The sequence below is a fragment of the Anopheles funestus genome, chromosome 3RL (genome assembly GCF_943734845.2).
Source record: "Anopheles funestus chromosome 3RL, idAnoFuneDA-416_04, whole genome shotgun sequence".
Classification (NCBI taxonomy): Eukaryota; Metazoa; Arthropoda; class Insecta; order Diptera; family Culicidae; genus Anopheles; species Anopheles funestus.
Genome location: NC_064599.1, coordinates 17,752,246 through 17,776,200, shown reverse-complemented (window position 1 = coordinate 17,776,200; position 23,955 = coordinate 17,752,246). Strand labels below are relative to the sequence as shown.

Genomic DNA, 23,955 nt, shown 5'->3' with positions numbered 1-23,955 from the left:
ATTCGCTGCAATTTCGTGTAAAGCTAATTATTTTAAATGTGATTATTCGAAATTATGTATATCTTTGCTGGTTGTGAATTTAATTTTAGTCTTTAAATTGAACAAATAACCGCAATTAGTTTAAACAAAACATATGTTACAATTTTTGAGATATTATTAATTTTTGGGTTATGCTTACTCACACTCAGTGTGCACATCTGTAGTAAGTACTATACTACGTTTGGCAGATTGAATAATCACTATACTCTTGTTATTGTTTTGCAAATCGTAATGGCTGTTATCATTCTTCAGGCGGCAATATGCAGCGCTTTATTCCGCCAGCAAACATGCACGCTTCCATCATTGATTTCAGTTTCAATCCATCTTCGGAGCTGAACAGTTCTTGATTTTTTTGTGCGATAATGGACCGTCTACACTTTCTATCAGTATTGAGGTATAAGGTTAAGGTTAAGGTTTACTGATTACAAAAGTGTGATGAGGGATCATGAGCAATTTTGGAACAAATAAGCCGGGGTTTTTTGATTTTGAAACTACCGATCGGGGCGTTGTGCGAACTGATTTTAACGCCCTCGGTTACAAATGTTAGGCCCCCTGGAATAGAGGATGTGGTGGTGTATTGTGAAAAAAATTCTGGCATAACCTGTAGTTTTCTACATTGTTCTCGTCGCGAGGCCCTTGCGGGACTGGAGGATTCGGAATGATGTCCGTATAGCCCTTTTGATAGGCACGGGATGTCTGGCCGACGAGGCATTCCTGGCGGCCGCCCACTCTGCTTATAGGTTAATTCGGTTTTCACTGTGTTGTTGTTGCCGTTGCTATATTATTTTGTTTCTACCATCCAGTACTATTGCATTGTTTCTGGTGTTCTTGGTATCACACCAAGATCAAGTCACACGTCAATACAATAAATAAGTGGCTCCCGAGAACGGTGGTGCTGCAAACAAACAGTACAATAAATAGGTTTAGACCTACCTTTTTTGCGGCCGAGATGGTGTCCTCGTAGGTTACTGCTCCCTTATCGCTTTGAATGTGGCAATTGCAACATGTTATTATTTATGCATTTTGTTTTAATTTTGTTTCTTTGAAGCAGTGTTTTATTCGCCTGCAGTATGGTTACTGGTCAATACCGTTGGTACACTGTTCCAGAGCAGCGAGATACAACCCGACCTCCATATTCGGATTTTAAATATCCGCTCGGAAACCGCTACTGGAGGCATCACCATTGCCGCGAGAGTAATCTGCAGTATGATTGTATATTCTCCCATGTGTCAATCGATAGCGGTAGTCATGGTATTCGTTTTGGTCATCTGGATATAACAGCGAATAATCAGAAAAATATAACGTTCAAGAATTCGATCATAAGGAAACTACCGGAAACATTACTCGACTCGTTCTTGCAGGCTGAGCTGCTTAATCTCACCGGCCTACAAATAGAGGAAATCGAACCATTTGCTTTAACAAACGGGAACATCCGTGAACTGTATTTGGGACTCAATGTCATTCGGGAATTGCCGAAGTTTGTGTTTCGTAACATGAGATACCTACGCGTGCTGGTACTGGACCGGAATAACCTCAGCAGTCTACCAGAGGGTATGCTTTACGCTACACCCAACATTGTCAAACTTTCGATCGCCAATAACAAACTGAAGCGAATCGATGACAGTACTTTCAAGAAATGTAAAGCGTTGCAGTATCTAACAGTGTCCAATAATGAGCTTACCCACATTGATCTTTCTCTCATTCCGAGCCTCTTCAGAGGAAATGTTAGTTACAATAAGCTTCAGACGCTGTCAGTGCCGGTAGCGGTGATCATGCTGGATGCGTCGCACAATCTCATCAATACCGTGATGGGTCCGATTAATCCGGAACTGGCAATTCTCCGCTTGCAAGACAACAATCTAACAGACACAGCGTTTCTTTGGCACTATTCTGGATTGGTAGATTTGCATCTTTCATACAACGAGTTGAAAATGATAACGTTCGACCATTTCTCGGAAATGATCCATCTGGAGCGACTGTATTTGGCTAACAACCGGCTGGAAGTATTGAACCTAGATCCCGCACCGATCCCAAAACTCCAGATACTTGATGTACGGCACAATTATCTACTGGACGTGGAAAGGAACCAAAATCAGTTCGATTCTCTGACGGAGCTGTATCTCGATCACAACTCGATCGTAACGCTTAAGCTCAGCCCCAACAACACAATCCAAAATCTCACACTATCGAACAACGATTGGGATTGCAGCAGCCTAGATGTACTGTTCGGAAGTGTCCATGAATCGATTATACTTGACAGTGACCAACATTGCAAGCCAGACTACCTACTCAAGCAAAACTTGTGCTGCAAGTTTAGCGATAAACCGTACCTGGACCGATTGATGCAGTATATCCGTGAGATAAGCATTACAGAAAAGTTCCAACGGGCAGACGGACGCTGCAGTGCATCGGACACACTTACCAGCATTCGGAGTTTGACCGATTACGTGAATCAGCATGCTAGAAGTGGGCTGTTGCAATCGAACCCACAGCTTCAGGCCGAAATCAATCAACTGCAGGACGTTGTTTGTCGGCTAATATACGAACAGACGCAGCTGGAGCACTTTCTTGAAATTATTCAAATTGATATCGACAACTATTTGCGCCGGTACCGCGTAACAAAGGAAGGCTTGGTGCATCCAAGCGAGAACCTGCGCTCGATATTCGACTATCTAAACAGTCGTCGTGCGCTTAAGGAACAAGAAACAAAACAGCGCCAATCAGAGGCAAACCGCAAGAAGCAAGAACGGGAAACAACGGAGCAGGAGAACCGAACCCTTCATATACAGCTGGATGCAAAAAGAATCAGGCAAGAAGAGCTCAAAAACGTGACGAGAGTAAAACATACAAATGTTAAGAAGTTGGAAGCAAGGATGAATCGTAATTGGCATGCCAGGCGTATTCAATAATGAACCACAAGTAGACAATGTATTTGAATGTCCGTTACTGATGAATCAATGTGGAACAGGTGCAGATGTCGTAAAAATAGTCGACTTCGGACGTTGGTTTTCTTTTTTTTCTCTTCAAATAAAGTGAAACAACATCCAAGATTACGAATTATCATTTAAGAATGTATATCACGTGTACCGTATACCCAATTCCAGAACTAGAAGCTGAAGGTCGCTTAAAGAATATGGTCATTTTGCACAGCGACATCGATCAATCCAACCAATTTTCTACCGCCTTCTCCATACGGGCTCGCGTAATTATTTCCGGCGCCGGTGGACGTAAAATCTCTTCCGGTGGATGTAGCACAAGGTGGCAATAGATTGGAATCTGAATGGGGTTGTGATGGGGGCAGAAGATCACATAGCCGATCTTTTGATGGGCTTCAGATCCACGCTATCCATCCAACGCTCGATTGTCTCCAGGTTCCTCGTAGCAAGGGCGCTGATTTCCTGTGGGTCCCTACCGATAAGTGTGAACGCTACGTCATCGGCAAACCCTATGACCCTATGATGTCGCTTCCTCAAGAGCTCCAAACGGCGAAGTTCGTCGTACATGACGTTCCATAGTGTTGGTCCTAGAACCGAACCCTGGGGAACGCCTATCGATACTGGAAGTGAAATCATTCCTTCATCCGTCACGTAGTGGAGCGTGCGATTCATGAAATAATTCCGCAGCAACGCCTGGAGGTACGGTGTGGCCGGCGTGACCATAGAGTTCGTAGAAAACCAAAATCATAGCGAGAGAAAGAGAGAGAAAGAGAGAAAGAGAGAGAGAGAGAGAGAGAGAGAGAGAGAGAGAGAGATCTGCTAAACAGCCTTATACCATATAGAGTAAACATATAATAAACAGGCTCATTAGACGTGCAAACAATAACACACATAACAAAACAATGATAAAAACGTAAAATGTAACTCCCATGAACCATAACACTATCGTATCGTAAACCCGTCGGCGTTCAGATGAATACTAAACATGGACTCATAGATAATAATGTTTGCGCAATTGCAAAAACTGGGAAACCCCACAATTGTAAAAAAACATACATTACATTGTGAGATTAAGCATAAATAATTCAACCCAGAGGATGAATTTCATCGAAAATGATCGCCTCGCAAATGGGAAATGGGAAGGAAATGAACCTTCGGGGAAACATAACATTCTCTAATGTTTAATCCAATACGATGAGATAATCGTTATATTTAAAGCGTATCATTCAAGAACAGTTCACTGGAGATTTTTTGCATCCTTTCATAAGCGTTTTAAAATGTATTACGCTGCGAATTGATGCTGACCTTGCTTTCTTACAATTGACTTAACATATAAATGTTGTTTCTAATCGCCAATTAATGCACTAATGTACTATTGAGAAAAACGCAAAAAAAAGAAAAAAAAGGCTACTATTTGAAAGTATGAAAAAATTAATTAACAACATGAACAATGTGTCGTATGTGGAGTAAAAACGACAAAAAAGATTAATCTTTACTGGTGCATCCAACACTTCCGGCATGTACGCATGCCTGAATGTTTGTTCTGCACCTGTAGCTAAAACCTTTGGCTGTTTGTCAATTCGCTTTCTGCATACAATTTATCGATATCAAATGATGCGTCCATCAAGATGCAATTGAAGCTGTTACAACCGAGTGAGCGGCCCGATGTTCTGATGTTCTGATGGACGCGTTTTGCAAATCACTGGCAGCGCCGTAGTTGTAGTTGTGTATGACACAAGCATCCAAACCTTACCTGCTCTGCCAGTGCCTGTGGCCACGGAACCGGAACAGATGGTTCGAGAATCCGTTGGACGGCGAATGATGCGACCGATCGACGACCGGTAACCGGTTTGGTAAATGTTTCCGGTACTAGTTTTCAGCATCATCAAAACGTCAACCGTAGTGAAGTGGCCACATACACACGAGCACACAAACATAGTAAGGAATATGTTCCACCAGTGCCATAAACATTCCGATTTCACAATCAATCCATCGATCGATCGATTTCGAATCGTTGGTCAACCGTTGACCGATCCCGGTTATGTTATGCTTTCAGCTAGGGCCGGAAATGTTAGCACCGGTGCACCCGTGCAGTGGCCTTTTATCATTCTCTCTGTCATCGTTCTTATACACTATCGCGTGGTGTGCGTGTGTGATTCTTCCTGCTTCATGTTGCTTGCTGCTTTTCCCCTTTGAATTTTGCGTGACCGGTGACACATACCGCAAACCCCCGGGAAGCAGGAAACCTCCGGCTTCGGTTAGTTAGTTATTGATACACGTATTTTGTTTCAATAATGGGATGTGAGTTATGTTGTGTACACACCTAATGAATACGAAATTAGTCCTGTGGTTTTTCCCTCTGTGGCCAAGGAGGGGTGGGGGGGGGGGGGGGGAGGTGGTGGACCGAGGAATGGTGAAACGTGAATGTGTGCTGCATTGGTAAAAGGATGGTCACGCACACGGGTGTTGTGCGTTTGTTGTGCTGTGGTGTATGTTGCACCACCGACGAGCGGCCTTGGGTGGGTGTATTTATGTGTTTGTCCTGTTCCAATTGTTGCGCTACACTATGGACACTGTTGGGAGATAAAGATGAAGGTACATTTTGTCCTTGTTGCATTCCTGTTCACTATTGTTGCATCCGTCTTATTGGTTTTTGGAGCTAAATCAATAAGTACAGGAAAAGGCTATTGATGGTTTTTGTCAGCAAAAGATTTGATTAAACTCGTAAATTTTATTTCTTTATTATAAACATGCGAATTATCCTATAAAATCTATGACAAGTATTACTTCATCATCGTTCATGTTGCTAAGAAATAGAATGCAAATGTTTGGTACTATTTGCCTAAACAATAACAAAAAATCAATTGTCTCAGTCCGCTAAAATACCTTCATCGGTTTCCATAGGACACTTTTTCATTTAGAAATTAAAACACAATGTTCATTGCGCTGCCCTTAATTTTCTGCATATAAAAACGTAACAAAAGTAAAGAGAAGGTCAAAACCACAAACCTTCATCAATCGATTGGCAAAGGTCATGGGAAAACCAATTGAATAAAGCAACAATAAAGTAGGGCATAAAATAAAGGCACAAACAATGCGATGAAAAACGAATCATGCCGATGCATGGGCTGTGAAGGGAGCATGAATCAATATTTAAATTACATCAACTGCAACGTGTGCAAATAATACAGCTGCCAAGGGAGGTTTAGTTCACAAGACTGTTGGAAAACTTTACAACATCCTATTGTATATTGCTTGTGTGTGTTTTGTTTGCTTTTATTTACTTTGTATCGTCCAAGAATCAACTCACCACTAAGCTCGACCGGTTGGACCACCAGTGATGTAAGGCATAAGAAGGAAATGACACACACACAAAAAAATCGCACGACAGTTGGGTTTTCGGTGCGAGAAGGAAAAAAGAATTCAACACTGCAAAGCGTAAAGGCAGCGCACATCATAAATAATGTTGATAACTTTTTCCCAGCAGATTCCAGGGTGTGAGAAAAGCGTGCGAAAAAGAAAGAGCAAACGGATTGCAGCAAAAAGCTTAGCGTAGTTCGGGAGAGGAATGAAACACGCTACCGTCCGGAGTGACATTTCCATTTGACAAAACAAAAAAGCCTACAAATGTGTGCTCGAAACGTGTGCACGAAAAATAAGTGCCTCACGCAAGGCTTACACAATAAGCACGCTTACCAACGGGAAGCTTAACAGGCGGAGGCGCTAAACATACGGGCAACAGAACCGAGCGTCTTGTGTGCTCGAGCTAGAAGAAATCATATTATTGATAGCGTTTGGAAAACTGTACACTTCAAACCGTTGGTGTCGTCATTGGTGTGATGTGTTAGGTGCCACACAAGAAGACACGCTCGTCATCGGTTGAGAAAGGCTCATGGTACGCGGTTTTACGACCACGGGTGCATTCTTGTCTTTAGTACGCTCCCTACTGCTGGTTGGTGTGAATGCCGGGTCACATGATTTATGATCGCAGGGATGCAAAATTTACATTCGCTGGTTCATTCTTTACTTTAATTTATGAGTAAGCTTTTGCGTAGGCTTATGGTGTTGGTTACACGCCTAACCTGGGGGCTCTGGTGTTTTTACATGTTCAGGCTCAGTGCAATATTTGTGTGAATCAATCGTTTCAACTGTAAAGGTTCAGTGAAAGTCAAACAGTAAAAGGCTTTTTAAAATATATGTTTAAAATATAGCAATTATTTGACGTCATATAATAGTAATTTGAACAATTAAATAACATTAGTAAATGCTTTTTGTCATAAAATTTATCTTAACTCAAAGTGAGACAAAAATTGTTCAATTGGCGAACATTCGGTTCTTATGTCGACTATGTCGACACATATATTCGACTTTAAAACGATATACGGTATTTTAGCGTGTATATCGACCCCCTTTTAGGTCAAAGGGGTTAGGATTAAGGGGGTCGTTATACACGGGTAGTAACTTTTCCATTCTAGCTTAACGGATTAACGGTCGTTTTAACATTGATCAATTCGAAACTTTATTCTGATAACTGACTAATTTGTTTACAGCCTATTTATGAGTTGAATTTTTTCATTCATCATCAAAATCACGCAATTTAAGCAACATGGCTCCAATAAAAAGAAATTCATATCGCTCCAGTTTGAAGTTCAAAGTGATTGAATGCGCAAAAGCAAATGGAAATCATGCTGCAGAGAAGCATTTTGGACCACGGTGCAACACCAGTTTGAAAACTCCGACGAGGACGAAATGGAATATTATTATGAATTGTAATGTTCGAAATTAATTGTAACAATAAAATTGTTCCAATTGTAAAAAAAGAAAAAAATCTTTTTTTTCCAAATATCTTGGATAATTCATCTGGGGGGTCGTTATACACGTTAAAATGCGGTATTCATTAGATAGCATAAATAGTTTTATAATTGAAAAATTTAATTTATTTTAAATACTTTATCTTATTTCAATAATAATTTCAATGATGCTATTAATGCTTGAACAAAAATTAAATAATAATTATAATGATGTTATTAGTGCTTAAACAATAAAAATTGGCTAGGAAGTTATTTTTTATACCAAGTTGGATATTTGAAAAATAAATAAACAAACACATAAACTGAACAACATAACCCCAAATTCATATTGGCTTTTAGACCTCCATTTTGCTTACGCTCTCTGGGACGCTCGCTTTTCTCGCAGCATTGTCGTCCTCCATACATCACCGTCTCAAAGTGTTGGGTCGCTTGATGTCATCTGCAGTCACCATTATTTGGTTTGTGTATGTGGCCTGTTGTGTGCATAAGCGGTCTGTCATTATTACGGCCCAAACACATGTTAGACATAGTTTGCCGTCCTAAGGATTTTGGGTACACAATATATACGACAAACTGTTTGTAGCGGTTTTTTGTTTTGTTCTTTCATTTGTCCTTTTGTCTTGCGTGTATACACTTGTCATCGCTGTTTTGTTTTTTTTTTATAAGATGGAGAGGAGGAAAAATGAAAGAAAGCTTTCAAGCAGCGTACGATTGTTGCGTTCCTGTTACGAATTGCAATAACATGGCAGTATGGTGAGCTCTTCACCACCACATGGCACATACGCGCAGAGGACAATTGACAGTAAGCAACAGGCTTCAAAGCAATATCCGACCTATTTGGCGTTCCTTACACTGCTTAGATGTGTTTTGTTCTTGTCACCATTGTTCACTGCCTGCGCTCACGGTGAACATTGCACATGATAGGAATGCTTATTGCTTCGCCACGGGCTGGTGAATGTGTTGAAGCTGCTTATGAGAACGCTTTTTTATGTTGCACCCACACATCGTGACGCATGCTGTCCACCACTATAACCGAATAAGCCGCCAACAAATCAAAAGGATAAGGAAAGCGAAGACAAAAAAAATGAACAAATTGTTTGTTTTTGCTCGCCTTGGCAATCTTAAGTTCCTTTGCTACCGGCACATTGTTCTTTCTCAAGCAAGCTGATGTCACCTGCGAAAAATGAAATATCTTTGTTTACGGCCATGAAGCCAGGCGAGCATTGCAATTTGTAACGTATAAATATCACCCAAGGGAGTGGTCGAACATTTTGCAAGCTGAAAGAAGGAAACTTATTAGTAGCTTCTTGCTAGCTTAACCTTGTCGTTTCGACTACCGATGTCATGGTTAGGGCAAAGAAATAAAGGCACACACAACAAAAAAAAAAAAATCATAGCCATTTATGCAAAATGAGAAAAGTTTCAGCTTGCGCTTCCAATTTTTCTTACGGGCGTTAAGGTTAACCTCTTGCAGGTAATGGCACGGTTGTGCACGATGGTGGTTGCACCAGAGAACAAAAGCACAGTATGCGAGCAGGAGTTTGGTTTTATCGTCTCAAGGTGGTAGAAGAATAACGTAATTTACTCAGGACCCATAATATTGATAGCTTCCCCATTACTGATCGATGGGTTTCTTTTGTGTTTGCTTGCTCACTCACCGCTTCTCTCTATCTCTCTCGCGCGCGCGTTGGAAGCTATTTTTTGTATTACTTTTGTACGTGTGTGTGTGTCTGTGTGTCTGTGTCTAGTTTCGTTTTTGTCCTTGCACAACCATTGCAGCTTCGGTGGAACACATGTAGCGGAAGCGGACGTCGGATGTCTCATCAGAGCGACCCAACCGTCACTAATAAGACGCAAAAGGTATAGGGAAAAGGGAACGGTGTGTTCTTTCCAACGTGAGCTCATCCTCGTGATGGCCAGGTGAATGGATGACAATGATCTTTAGGATAGAGAAGATCAGAGGATAGCATGTAAGCGTGCTTCCTGTTCCGTTGTATGCGCTCTTCACTCTTCACTCGGTGGGTGGGTAGTTAATTGAAAAGAATAGTTTATTGGATTCTATCACTAAATGAACTGCCCTGTCTGAGGGATATTATGAACCGGGAGGGTGGTGTGGGTTCTTTATGACCTTTCATGCGCCTTAACCCACTTCATGCGCCATCGTGGCGGCGTGCGAAAGTGAAGTGGATTTACGAGCGGAAGAGTTATTTATTTTCATTAAAATGAACTACCATGCGTCTCCATTAAATCAACGGCTGCCAATGACCAGCTCGGGCGCGGGGTGCTTCCATTTGCAACCATCAAACCTGCACCCACCCGACCTTCCCACAAGACTTTGATTGAGTTGTATATAACTCCTAGGTGCTGTACACCTCTGCCCATCGCAAGCCTTCGTCTCGGGCTTCGGCTAGCAAATGTGTGGGATGTGTCACTTGCGTTCCCGACACCCGTGCGCAAGTGACAGTAGCCAACGTGGGAAGTGGTGTGCTTCATACTGGAAGCGTGATGTCCATTAAACGGAGATGAAACGGTGGCAACTCTACCACATGGTGAAGAATTCGGGGCACGGGGGTCGTAAGGTCGATCGGGTGTACGGTTATTGCAACATAAATCTTTCGCTTTTACCATCACCACCACGGCACGGTGTTTGCTTCGGCACAAGTGTGACTCTCGGCACATGCCCGGCCCCCGGTCAATGTTGGAAAAGATTTTTGACTTCCAAGTGCCCCCGTTATGCACTGTACACCACCAGCTAACGTTTCACTTGTGTGCTTTGCACTTCTGTGTTTAGCTGCGATGTTTCTTTCATGAGTTTCTTTACGTAGTAGCGATCGTAGAAGAAGTTTAATGGTTTCATCAGCTTGTTCGTGGAATTGTTTGCAGAACGTTTGAAATGGAACGGGCCCTGTTACGGTGATATGTCTATAAATTTGACTTAAATCCAGTGTGTTTAACTGTAACGGTGATGGCGTAAAAAAAGGAGTGCTTGTGGGTCCGAAGCTGGATGTGGGTTGATCACCTGCAAACTGTCAATATTAATAAAGTTTTAGGATGTATCCGATTTTGAGGGTTGGGAGTAGTTTGTTTCTGCTTACCATCGATAAGAGCACAGAAGAGCAATTAACAGAGAGAAAAATTCGTTGTTCCAAAAATGAGATTTTGTAAAATAATACATTTAAATTAAAAACAGTTTATGCATGATTACTACTACTTACTTTAACACCACTTCTACTTACTTTTATGTTTTATGTGTTTTTTACTTAACATGATTTATATTTTTATGCTTACAGTTACTCACATCCTGTCTATCTTCAGAAAAGCTTTTAGTGTAAAAAAATTGCCTATATTTAGGGGTTTTTCGATACTAAAATAATAGTTGGGCAGCAAAAATTTTTATCAGAATTTTACCAGTTGACAATTTTTTGTAATCAAACCATTCCTTCGACCATGAAAATCGATAGAAATGTAATGTTCTTTTTTTGTTCCACTTTCGATCCCAATGGATGTCGCGTTCACACATAAATTCTATGCAAGGTTGCACGTTTAATGAATGTTTGTGTTTGTTGCTAGGTTTCCTTTTATTGTATCGAAAGGCATGTTTTGCGCGTACCATTCTGGCGTCAGATGACCACAAGTCAACCGCAGCTCGGCATTCACATTTGTATCAAACACAGGAAACCACTCTGGTACACTGGCTTCAGTCACGATATCTGTGCCTGGTGTCGTTTGCTTTGAAGTTTCGATGTATGTCCATACAAGGATCTTGTGCCGTACTCAATCTACCAAATCCGTGCCCGATGGTCAACGAGGTTTCTATCCTAGTGGAGGCTGCAAGTCAAGTCATACCAAAAGTGTAGGTGTGAAACAAAACTTCATGGCGCTTTTCAAGTTCCGTGCATTCATGCTACACTACTCAAACAGCAACGCTCCAAAAGAGGGGCACGAAAGTTTGGATGGAACAAAACAATCGCACTCAAAACCGTGCACAATAACACTGTGACACTGGCTGATGCAACAGCGAATGCAGATGGCCATTTTGATGAGAGGTGTTTTTGAAACTGTTACGCATGAAACGGAAACGCAATGGCAACCGCTATAGAGCAAGTGTGTTGTTTGGGCTGAACAGCATTATGTTTAGGGTGGTTTTGTGCAAAATGGACTGTGGTAACAGTTTTTGGTATACTATTGAGTGTATGCGTGACTCGGGCAACACGCATTAGCGATACATTGTAGCTTATCAATGCTGGGGAAAAGCACAGACATCGACAGTAATGTGAAGCAGATACTGTATTTAGGGATGAGTAAAATCACGAACAAATGTGAATAAATTCGTACTTAGGTTTATGCGATTACTACTAGTCTGTGCGTAATAAATTTTGCAACATAGTTGCAAACTGGGTTTTGCTTCGAAATTAGAGAAAGTATATAATTTTTTTTTATAATTTATAATAAATATATATAGAAATAATAGAGAAAAAATATAAATTATTATTTGTATAAAATATATACAATAAATATATAAATATATAGGGGTGTCTCGGTGGTGTATGTGATAAACAGCGCCGGTCCACACGACAGGACCAGAAAAAGAAGATGATGAAGAAGAAGATATAAATTTTAATTATGCTACATTTATTTTTAGGCCCCCTTTCAATATGTACCAAGCTTGAACCTTTCCAAGTGAATTAATTATGTCTCGTTCTTGCAATAGTTTGGCTGATATTTGAAGCTGATTGAAAAGTGTGAACCTGTGGTTTAACAATCAGCCAGTAGCCTGTCTAGTTTTAAATCGTATGTCGTTCACCAAAACAAAACCCAATCCCCAATCAAAAACAATCAAGTGCAACACTTGCTATGCTGACGGGAAACATGACGGTAGCTGTTTATCACCCACGATTTGGCGTGATGATGTCTATCGGTTGAAACAAATCGTTTAATTTCGAAATAAAGTCTGACAGCGATATGCTCTGACGTGCAAATCAATGACCCGTTGCCGGTTTTGCGTAGGGGTTGAGTAAGTTGATTGTTTTCGTGTTTTTGGTTGTTTGGAAATTGTTGCTAGCTTAGAAGAGAATGGTCTGACCGGGGCAGGACAAGAAAAACAAATCGTTTATACTGATTTAATTTATTTTATTGCAAATTGTGTTAGGTGAACATTCTTTAAAACAACCAGGCAATATTTAGCTTTAATTTTATTTTCCACCCCAGTAAACGATAGTTTGTTTTTAAATTTACTATTAAAATGCAACACATTTACAAAAATTGCCATTTCATTACCTCATACTCTTTGGTTGATACGCAGTACAATATCACATTCCACTCATTCAGTGCCGTACCTTGCTTTTAATTAGTGAAACCGAAAGTAAAGAATGCACCGTACCTTACGACACACAAATCCCTGACAGAATGGTGTTGGAAGAAACTGGACGGGATTTAATTGTGTTTCGTTGACCGCAGTAGCAAATATTTCGCCCTTTTGTTAAATTTACTTCTTCTGCTCCGTCAGCTTCATGGGCCATGTTATTAAAGTACGAAAACAAGTGGAAAACAGCATGGTGAAATTTCTGCTATTGTTCAGCAAAACACTAGCAAAAGCTTATGCTGATGGTGCAAAATGGAGAAAGAAAAGCACACACTTACACCAACTAGCGGCTGTTCACTGTCCTGGCAGATAGTACGGAGAGAAAGCAGGGAAGTCCCTACCCATTTTGTGGAGTTTTCTCTCTTTCTCTTTTGGTCACTAAAAGCAACCAGCCACAAAACTTTCACCAAGATGTGCACCGGAAACGGGAAGTGGCTTTTGTTTGCATAATGAATTATAGTTCGCCAGGCACCGGTTGCTGTCAACCGATGGGGAGTGACGAATTTCTTGGGCCATCTTCTCATGCTAGTGTTTCTGGCCGGTACGTACTGTGGTGTTTGAAAGACGATGGTCATTCCGGTTTGCTGCGAGTTGGGTTTCAAAGATGGAATGTGAAGTAGGAAATTTCGCAAGATAACACAATGGAAGCGGGTGGTGTTATGATCGTAATTCGAATTTTAGTTTACAAAAGAATTTTAGTGGTGTGAACCCTTTTGAATTTATAATACTTTAAATTAAATTACGAAAATAAAAATAAGTCTGTAAATTTACACATTGACAGAAAATTACTTTGAAAATATGTTTTTGTGAAACAATTTGCCTACATCTAGGCGTTTATTGTGACTCAAAACACATTTCCTCAAAAGTACAGCTGACGATTGCAAGCTCTTTTACTTTAAAAAGAATTGATTCAAGTCAAGCTAAAAAGAGTTACTCAAAAATAAAAAAAAGCTAACCATCATGCCCAGTGCTAAGCGCAATATATTCCCACCGTGAGCAATGTGCAGAAAAGTAAAACAAATATTCTTCAACTATTTTGCGCTCGGATGAAGAAGGAAGAGAGTCGCGTGATGGTAGCAAAACACATAAAACGAGAACATCAACTCTGAACAGTGCAGAGAAGCGGTTTTTTCTTACTTGCCCAAAAACCCAACGCCTAAAGGTATGCCACCGGTTGGTCATCCCATGCCTAGAAGACGTTTGACCGGGCGCAAAAACGCGCACTTCGCAAGTAAATGACGTTGGCGTACTGCCACCAACCGGACGGAAGTGGGTGAGCTCGTGCAGATGAAAGAGACTTCCTTCTTCCGCGCCTGGAACTTCGCTTGGCGGGCAGATGACGACACGTAAGGATGGTTAATAGGTACAAAAAAAAAGGAAGTGTGACGGGTGGCTGTGATGCAAAGAAGAAGACAAATGTGGATGATGCTAATTTATCATTCCGACCCGACCGCCCACCCGAAAGGACATGGTCGCGATACGAGAAGAAACTGCTGTCGGCGACAATCGCTTGCCAGCGTGTGGGTGCAAAAGTGAACCAAGAAGCGATGGCGTGAAACAGAGAAAAACGGAATGCGGAACGCGTCGTATACTGCAAATGAATTCAAAGAAGTCACAGAGTCTTCGATTCAGATTTTAAGTGAGCGGCCAAAGGAAAAAAAACACCATCGAATGAAAAGAAAAGGACCTATGTTGCCGTTTTTGATGCCATGTTTATTCCTTCTTATACCTTCGGAATCTGTTTTTCTGCCCGTTTGGTGGTGCTTTGATGGGTGACGGCAAATTGCATGAGCAACTCGATGAAGAAAAAAACGATGTTTGAAGTGCTTGTTTTTGTTCACAATTCTTTTTTTATCTTGCTGTGTGTATGTGTGTGTCTGTCTGACAACTCTGCAAACCACCCTCATCATCATCATTACCAAGGCAGAGAAGTGGTAAAAGGCATCTCGATTCCCGTGATTCTTATCCTCAGCGGAAGACCACAGGGCAGGGCAGGAAACAAACAAAAAGGATTTGTTTCAAATCCGTTTGGAGGTGTCATAGCTGTACTGATTTTTTTTATGTAGTTCAACCAGCAACGAGGTAGTTGGTGGAGTAAACAATTGTGTTTGGACGATCGAGAAAACTACACGTTTCTATAGGGATGGAAGTCATCCAAGGCCTACGATTTGTGTGGGTTCGGTGGTGGTTTCGTAATAACGAAGATTGGTTGGCATCTTTATTTGTTTTCTCCAGCTTCTTTGCGCACATTTCCATCCATCCCTAAGCGGGTTTGTTATGGATTTTTTTCTCTCTCTCTCCTCCAAACCTCATTTTATCTTGCCCGTGCTTCTTTCCGCACCCGGTGAACATCAAACCGTCTCCTGTCGATTGCACACTTTACAGAAATGAAACTGTCAGATCTTGGCGAGATTAGCCATGAATAATTTACCCACCTTGCTTAGAGGCACTTGGGTGGCCACTTGTATTCGGTCTTCATTTGAAATGCCAACCCGAACCGGACCGGCATTTCGTGGATAAACTTTTGCTCATCTCGCACGGCGATCCAGCGTCCGCAGCTAATGGTGTATGATAATTTTGGGATTTTTAACATCCCCCCCCCCTACCATCTCGAATCTACGGTAACCTGTTTCTACCTCCCTTGTAACGAGCCAAATACAGCCTATGAATACGAATTGTGGAAATGATATCGGCGGGGTCGCAGTGGCAGCAGTAAATGTACGATGATGAATGTCTCTTTCCCTATGCTTTGTAGCGTTTTCGGGTGTCAATGTTGAGTTAGTGCAAGATAAGCCGCCCAGGAAACTTTCGAACGCTGCCAAACATTTCGCGAAAGTTTAGATATATTGGAACAATGGGTGTGGGAAAGCTTAACAAACGATAACAATTGTAGCAGCAAAAGAAATTTGTTGTTCTTGAGTTTAGACACTGATAAGAAGTGTCTTAGAGTTTGAAGGATAATTATAGCTTATCGTTATTAAGCTTTTGAAAAAAAAAGCTTGCTACAAAACATCGATAGCTATGTTAACATAAATTCATATCAATCCACTGATCGGAAAGGAAAATGATACATTAGTCTTATTTGTAGAATTTGATAGTCGAATTTTGTATCACGCCATTGCATACTTTCAGGCGGTCTTTCTTTAAAAACCGCTTTCATAGCGTTTATTGTTTGTTGAGAAAAGCGTTCATCAAAACATTTCAAAACTCTTCAGTGACCTGCTATTTAGGTTAGATGTTAAAAAAAAATGAAAATACAAATGCCATCTCATGGTGTTTTTCGATCCAACATTCTGAGTGGATCAGTTTCAGTTCGTTGCGAGTGATTGACGGAGCATCATCGGGATGAGCATCGTTAACATCAATCCGGAAGTTGCTTAATAATTTTTGAATGTGATTCATCCTTCTGCTCTCACCCTATCAAACTTCTCCCCCTTCTTCCTTTCAATCCATCAACCTACAATCGAGCAGCGAAAGCACTCGGAAAATGTGTATGTGTTCCGTTGAAAATCATACACATAATCCATTCGAGCTTGTGTTCCGGTATTCGAAATATTCCTATCCTTTTTGCTTCATCCCGATCGTTTCCTGTTGTTATGGTGTTTCTTACCGTACAGGCACACGGAAAGAATGGGCCACACATTCCTGAGGTGAAGACGAAACGCACATCAGCCGTCTGGGCGAAGATAAATGGATTTTGGCCAGTGGATTGATGATGCTTCGCTCTTTGATGGTGTGGTAGGGTAGGGGTCTGAGAAGGATAACTAGAGAAGCAAGAATGACAAACAGGAAGAGGTTTCTATGTGTGTGTGTGCGTGGGAGGTACACTTCCCCAAAAAGAACGAGGGCGTACGTGTGGCGAGTCTTGGCAGAAAGCTCATTCTTAAGATGTTTAGAAAACGCAGATGGAAATGACAGGGAAACACCCTTCCCATATTCCATAGCAAGAACATTTTTGAACGCATGTCAGATCACACGGGCTAGATACACTGTGCACTTTCCATGTGTGTGGGTGTGTGAGGATGCCTTTTAAAAGGAAAGGAACAGGGGACAAAACAGCGTAACGGATGTCAAACGGTGGATGACGATGAGTGAAATGAAATTAGCAAACAACACAACCGTACGACATATTGAAGAAGTATCCCCCATTTTGGACATGATTTATTTCAAGTTCCACCAGGGAAGGTGTTCATCGTTGCACAGTCGCGTGTGTGAGTGTTAAGAAACTGTGCCAGAAAACAGGAAACGGGCAAAAGAACTTAAAAGGCGGAAGTCAACGTTTGGCGTAGGAAATGAAGATGAAAGCAAAACCGTAAAACACATTCAGACATTTGAGACAAAGTGAATTAGATTGAGGCAAGCTGATAGCTCGATCACGGCGGGCAAGACATTTCTACTGGAAATTGAAACCAATTCAGTTTAAAATGTGTCTTGTGGTACAAACGTGGGGGGAAAGGTTGAAGTTGAAGATGCGGAATGTAGCGTTGTAAATGAAAAGAACAGGTTGTATCTACTTTGAGCTTTTCCAATTCCGAACTCTCGCTGCTTTGATTGATGTGTGCCTCTTGAGTAGGGGGTGGGTTTTTGTGCGGTGTAATGGGAATTTTGTCAAATTGAGTTGTCACGTAATGAGTTGTGTAATCGGTGCTATTTGTAGATGGTGTGTAATGGGAATGTTTGATAGTAGATTGTGTACTTGTTTGCCGCATATGAAACAGCAGATTTTACTAGATAAGAGAAAAATTAAGAAAGCTTGTTACTAAATACCGGATATTACCGGATTCATAATTAAAGACAAAACTACAATCAATGACTACAAGCGGCAAACAACAAATAAGCACTAAAAATAAAGTTTGCCTTATGATCTTGCGTTTCATATTTTTCACGACTGTCTTTTGCCTTCAACGTACAAACGATTGACATGCGTTGAAATATTTTAACCAAAAAGAAATTCGAGAAGCAAAACAAAAAACACTCCATTCTTTTCACACAACCTATCCTTCGAGGAATGAACCCCATGCTCTGTTCAAAGTTTGGTTGCCGTTGTCTACAAACATTTTACCTTAATTTGGAGAAGAAAAAAAATCCATCCCACAGCATAATTTTACTCACAGAAATGTTTTAACTGCAGATAAATTAACCACCAAAACCGGTGACGAACATACTCCCACAGACAAATTCATACATCACCCGGTATGTGCGCATGAAGCGAACGGTAAAGTAGCAACCAAATTGAATTTTCTACAAATTATACTGATTTCAAATTTAGTGCTGTCAACTTTTTCTGGTGAAAATGTCGATATTAAGGGGCACCCGGTCGATCCGAGATTGGTTCATTACATTTTAACCCCGCTGCACCATGCCTTATCATTCGCGGGACCAATAGGGGTGGGAAAATTTGTCAAATTTGCATGAGAAAGCAGTGATGATATAGGGAGAAAAAAAGTTTCTTTCCAACCACTCAAATCCAAAGTGAGCGCGCCCTTGCGTTTGTAAACATATAATTACAATACAAGATGAATACTTTTGTGTTGTGTTTTATTGTAAGACAAGTGAACACCTCGAAAGCCGGAACGTGAAAGAGGAACGTTGTTGGTTGGCAGCACGCATGTGGCCTCCCTTGCTGTGTGCGTGAGTAACGCACTTGTGCGTGCGCGTGTTTAGATGGTGAGGTCCAATCCTATAACTCCTCCGGGGCAAGAAGACGGACGTCCTCGTCCGTATTAAGTGAGGTCGATATACTCTCTTCGAGGAGAGTAGCGGCTGTCGTTCCGTGGTGTTTACAATGTTTACAATTTTTTTTCAAATTCAAATTTCCTAACTAATTATAAAATTCGCATAACCTATCTAATAAGCCTAATCTACTATTCCTATTTACCTAAAAAGAAAAATCTACAACCCATTCAATTCAGCTAATTTCTTATTCGTCTTAGTTTGTTTTTGTTCCGTTTAACGTCTCTGCCGATTTTAATAGTTTTTCTTTTGTTTTGTATACAACGTGTTAAATGGTAACGTGGATCTAATTTTTTCCTTACTCCTTTTCTTATGAGAACGTCCTTTCCTTCTTCTATAACAGGTGGATCTTCTTTCGTTTCGTTGTATTTTTCCATTTTAGTTTTTGCTTTGCTCAAATTGTACAACACTTTATCGAATATTCTTTTTGCACTTTCGGTAATAGCTCTAGGGTTCATTTCGTTTTGTTGATTAAAGATGATTTCATTAGGTGTAAATTCCGTTGATGAATGCACACTATCGTTGTATAATGCTACTGTGATTTGCATAGTTTCTAGAGTACTTAGTTCCGGATTCTTGTGTTTGTTGGTGTTGAATATTTCCAATATTGTACTGTGAGTTTTTTCAACTTGACCGTTCGATTCGGAGCTGGACGCAAATTCCAATTCGGTTCCGAGATTGCTAAGGAATCCACGTATTTGAGTACTCCTGAATGAGCATTCATGGTCACAAACTATTTTCTTCGGGATCCCAAACGTAGAGATGTATTGTGTCAGTCCAGTTTGGATATCTACTGCATTTCTTGAATCAATCTTCACTAGTTGTAGGTGCTTAGAGAATGCGCAGACCAGAGATAAGAAGTAGAGTTTGTCTATACCGAAAATATCCATGTGCACTCGTTCAAAAGGAGCCTTTCCTATCGGTCGCGGCGAAATTTTTATGTTATAAGGCTTCCTTTCGTATTTATACTTAGAACATGGTTGGCATGCGTTTATAATTTTCCTTATTTTTATGGTCATTTTCGGGAAATAATAGGCTCTTTTCATCTGTTTTTCGGTTTCTTGAATTCCTCTATGAGCACGGTCGTGGGCTTGAGTAATGAGAGCGTACTGTCTTTCTTCTAATACGACGTCTTCGACCATGTTTGGTGCTATTACGAAGTGTGAGAGAGTTTCGGTAGAATACGTTCTACACACATCTTGTATCAATTGGTATAGTTGTTCGGGGGCATGAATAGCGCTTTGTTTTCCATCGTGAAACTGTCTAAGATACGTCTCGATTTCGGTATTGTTGTATGAACTTTTGCTAATAATTGTTCTCTTTTGGTTTGGAAAAGGAGTATCTATCGTTACATCTTCTTCTTGAGCTATACGGAACACAATTTGGTTTCTATAACTATTAACGGGTCTCTCAGTGAAATGAATGTAAAAATCTCCTGAACTTTCGGCTGAGTGCAGTGTGTTTGAATCGGTAGGAATGGGTTCTGTTTGAATTGTCTCATTATTGCATACTTCCACTTTTCTGCTTAATGCATCGGCAACTACATTTGTTTTACCTTCTTTGTAAACTACGTTATAATCATAATTTTCTAAGTCTAGTCTCCAACGAATTATTTTTGAATTTTTACACGAATTCTTAATGAAAATTAAAGGCTTATGATCTGTGACTAATGTGAATTTATGACCGAACAAATATGGTTTGAATTTATCTACAGCCCAAACTATGGCAAGAGCCTCTTTCTCTGTTGTAGAGTAATTTATCTCGGCGTGGTTAAGCGTTTTTGATGCAAATGCAATTGGGTGGTCTTTTGAATCTATAATTTGAGATAAAACTGCGCCTAATGCGTAGTTGGAAGCATCGGTTGTTAATGTAAATGGTTTTGAAAAATCAGGGTACGCAAGTATAGGGTCCATTATTAGCATTTTCTTTGATTTTTCGAAGGCTTCGATGTATTCGGGGTCTGATGTATTTAGTAAGCTTGATTTCTTTAAATATTTTGTCATAGGTCTAGTAATTTTAGCAAAGTCTTTGATAAATTTTCTATAATACCCTAAAAGACCCAAATATTGTTTTATTTCTTTTTCGTTGGACGGCAATTTCCAATTAACTATTTCTTTGATCTTATCTGGATTCGGTTTTATTCCATCTTTCGTTACGATGTGTCCGAGAAATTCGCAATTTTTTTTCAAAAATTCACATTTGTTAATTTGTATCTTCAAATTAGCTTCATATAGTGTTTCTAAGACCTGGCTTAAGTTTGAGAGGTGATTTTCTAAATTTGTACCAAACACTATAACATCGTCAAGATACACGTAACATTTTTTTCCTATAAGGTCGCCTAATATGGAATTCATAGCTCTTTGGAATGTTGATGGAGCATTTTTTAGGCCAAACGGCATTCTAAGGAATTCGTAGTGGCCAGATTCTGTACTGAATGCGGTTTTTTGCCTTGATTCGGGTTCCATTTCTATTTGATGGAATCCGCTCTTAAGATCCAGAGTGGAAAAATATTCTGAACGTCCCAAATGGTCTAGAATATCATCGATTTGGGGAATGGGATATCTGTCGTCCACTGTAACATCGTTCAATTTCCTGTAATCAATTACTACGCGGAATTGTTTCTTCCCTGATGCGTCTGATTTTTTTGGGACGACCCAAACGGGAGCATTCCATGGCGAGTTAGAATGTTTTATAATTCCACTTTTTAGCATTTCCTCTATTTGTTCTTTAACTACAGCTTTATGTGCATGTGGATACCTATATGACTTTGTGTATATGGGTTTATTATTTACGATATTAATTTTATGTTTCACTTGGGTAATTGCAATTTTTGATTATCTTTTGGGATAATTTCCTTGTATTTGGTTATTGTCTGTAATAATCTTTCTCTTTCATATGAATTCAGATGGTCAATTCTAAGGAGTTTTACTATAGATGGATCATAGTTATTTCTTGTACAGCTTATAATATGGAACTCTCTCGATGATGGTTGTATCTGATATTTATAAAACTGTATTTTTTGATTTAATAGAGTCAACGTCTCAGCTTTATAGTCTAGGATAGCCTTTAAAGTAGATAATGTTTCAGTGCCTAGTAAACCATCAAAAAAACTGTGAAACTTCATTTCGTATAACTCGATTGGTGGTAAATTTAGCCCAAGGAAAAATGTTTCACTTTTGAAACGTACCATGTAGTTTCCATACATGGTTTTTACTCTTGTATCACAACACCTTTTTGAGTTTTTAAGTATTCCTGGTCGCAACAGGTTTTTGTTGGCACCAGAATCAATAAGAATATTCAACGTTTTATTGTTCGATTTATCTGTTACTTTAATGTACGGAAGGAAATTGTGTTTATTTTTTGTTATACTGGGTAACAAGTTTCCGAAGAAACACAAAAATTTTCATCATCATTTGAATTTGTATTGTTTTCAAAACATTCGTGATTGTTTGTTGATCTATTAAGGGTTAATTTGGAACGTGTTGTACTTGTGTCCATGGGTACGTGGTTATCCTTTGCCTCGTTTGAATGTGTTGGTTTGTAATTAGCAGCATGCGATCGTGCGTTATATGAAGCGTTCAGGCTACGATCGGTTTTTTTATCCGAATTAAACTTATTCCAATTGGGTTGAACGATCCCATCAAAATCTCGCTTATTCTTTAGCTTACACAAAAATGTGTACGCGTCGTGAACATCTTTCGGGCGTGCTGCATGCACATGTCCAAAATAATCCTCCTGAAGGCCTGCCATGAATGCTGCTAATGAATCTTCTTCAATAAAAGAACTAATTACATCCCAATTATCACAATACTTTTGATTTTGTTTTGCAATATTTTTAATTTTTTCAACTATTTCCTTATGCACGTTATAATATTTGTGGATTGTCACGTTTTTAGTTAGTTTCCATTGCCAAAGTTGGCATTTGTATGTGGAAATATCCTGTCGATCTCCAAAAGCGTCAATCAAAATTTTCTTTATTTTTTCGAACTCATGGGGATTTCCTTCCTGGCAAACGGCGTCATTTGCTTTCCCTGTCAATTTACCACTGACTACAATTTCGTACAATTTAAATACATCTTCGGGTACCATGGCTCTAAAAATGTTTAGAGTAGTTTCCACTTTGGCGATCCATGCCGAAAGTTGTTTTTTATTACCATCGAAGGATGGTAGCTCTTTCACAGGGTCCGGTATTACAAAAAAATCGTTCTTTCGGGTTGCTGTACACGGGTTCAATGACCGATCTAACTGATCCTGCACATGTGGTTTATTTAAGGCTGTTTCTAAAGAGATTTGCCGTTGCATTAAATCCTGCATAGCAATTTGCATTACGGATAGCTGCTCTAAAATGGTTTGTTCCATCTCGTTACTCTTTATCGAGAGACTATTGAGAGATAATTCCAGTGTAGCTGCAGTTGAAATGCACACTAACTCGTGGTTTGATTCTGATGAGGATGAAATAGAATCGCTTTCAGAATCCACGTGGTTTTCTCTAGCTTGCCACATTCACAGAACAAAAGCACTAACACAAATTCACTTGTTTCTCGTTTTTTTTCTATTGAAACGCGAATAAAACAATTAAGAGACGTTGATAAAAAGCGATCTCTTTACGAAAGTTTCGGTAAAACGTCGTGTTTGGAAGCGGGTACCAGATACTCACGTGGTATTATAGTAGGCGGGGGGAACCTCAACTCACACGACGGATAAACCTACGTGTCGCGGATGCCTTAGGCGGATTCCTGTTGTAGCTTTTATTAATCAGCCACTGCCACTTTTTAAAAAAAAACACCTAAAACCACACTGGTAATTCCGTACGGCTGCGCCAATTACAATACAAGATGAATACTTTTGTGTTGTGTTTTATTGTAAGACAAGTGAACACCTCGAAAGCCGGAACGTGAAAGAGGAACGTTGTTGGTTGGCAGCACGCATGTGGCCTCCCTTGCTGTGTGCGTGAGTAACGCACTTGTGCGTGCGCGTGTTTAGATGGTGAGGTCCAATCCTATAACTATATATGTGTGTGTGTAGGTTGTATAAAAATTAAATCATGTGTCCGTATGTGTTTCACGTGTGCTTC

General features: G+C 40.1%; 1 protein-coding gene across 1 annotated transcript; it reads left to right on the top strand.

Annotated features, from left to right (window-relative positions):
• The first annotated feature begins 360 nt into the window (after positions 1–360).
• On the top strand, positions 361–3,554 carry LOC125772422 (uncharacterized). Its single transcript, XM_049444125.1, has 3 exons — positions 361–433; positions 1,091–2,876; positions 3,411–3,554. Exons 1-3 carry the CDS (start codon positions 402–404, stop codon positions 3,552–3,554), a joined length of 1,962 nt encoding a protein of 653 aa, XP_049300082.1. The 5' UTR covers positions 361–401.
• Positions 3,555–23,955: the final 20,401 nt, after the last annotated feature.

What these genes read in the sequence shown, in the direction of transcription:
- LOC125772422 (XM_049444125.1), top strand. Translation starts at nt 402, where the DNA reads ATGGACCGTCTACACTTTCTATCAGTATTGAG. An exon ending in CACTTTCTATCAGTATTGAG is followed by an intron (nt 434 to 1,090) that starts GTATAAGGTTAA and finishes TCTTTGAAGCAG; the next exon opens with TGTTTTATTCGCCTGCAGTA. An exon ending in AGCTCAAAAACGTGACGAGA is followed by an intron (nt 2,877 to 3,410) that starts GTAAAACATACA and finishes GATTGTCTCCAG; the next exon opens with GTTCCTCGTAGCAAGGGCGC.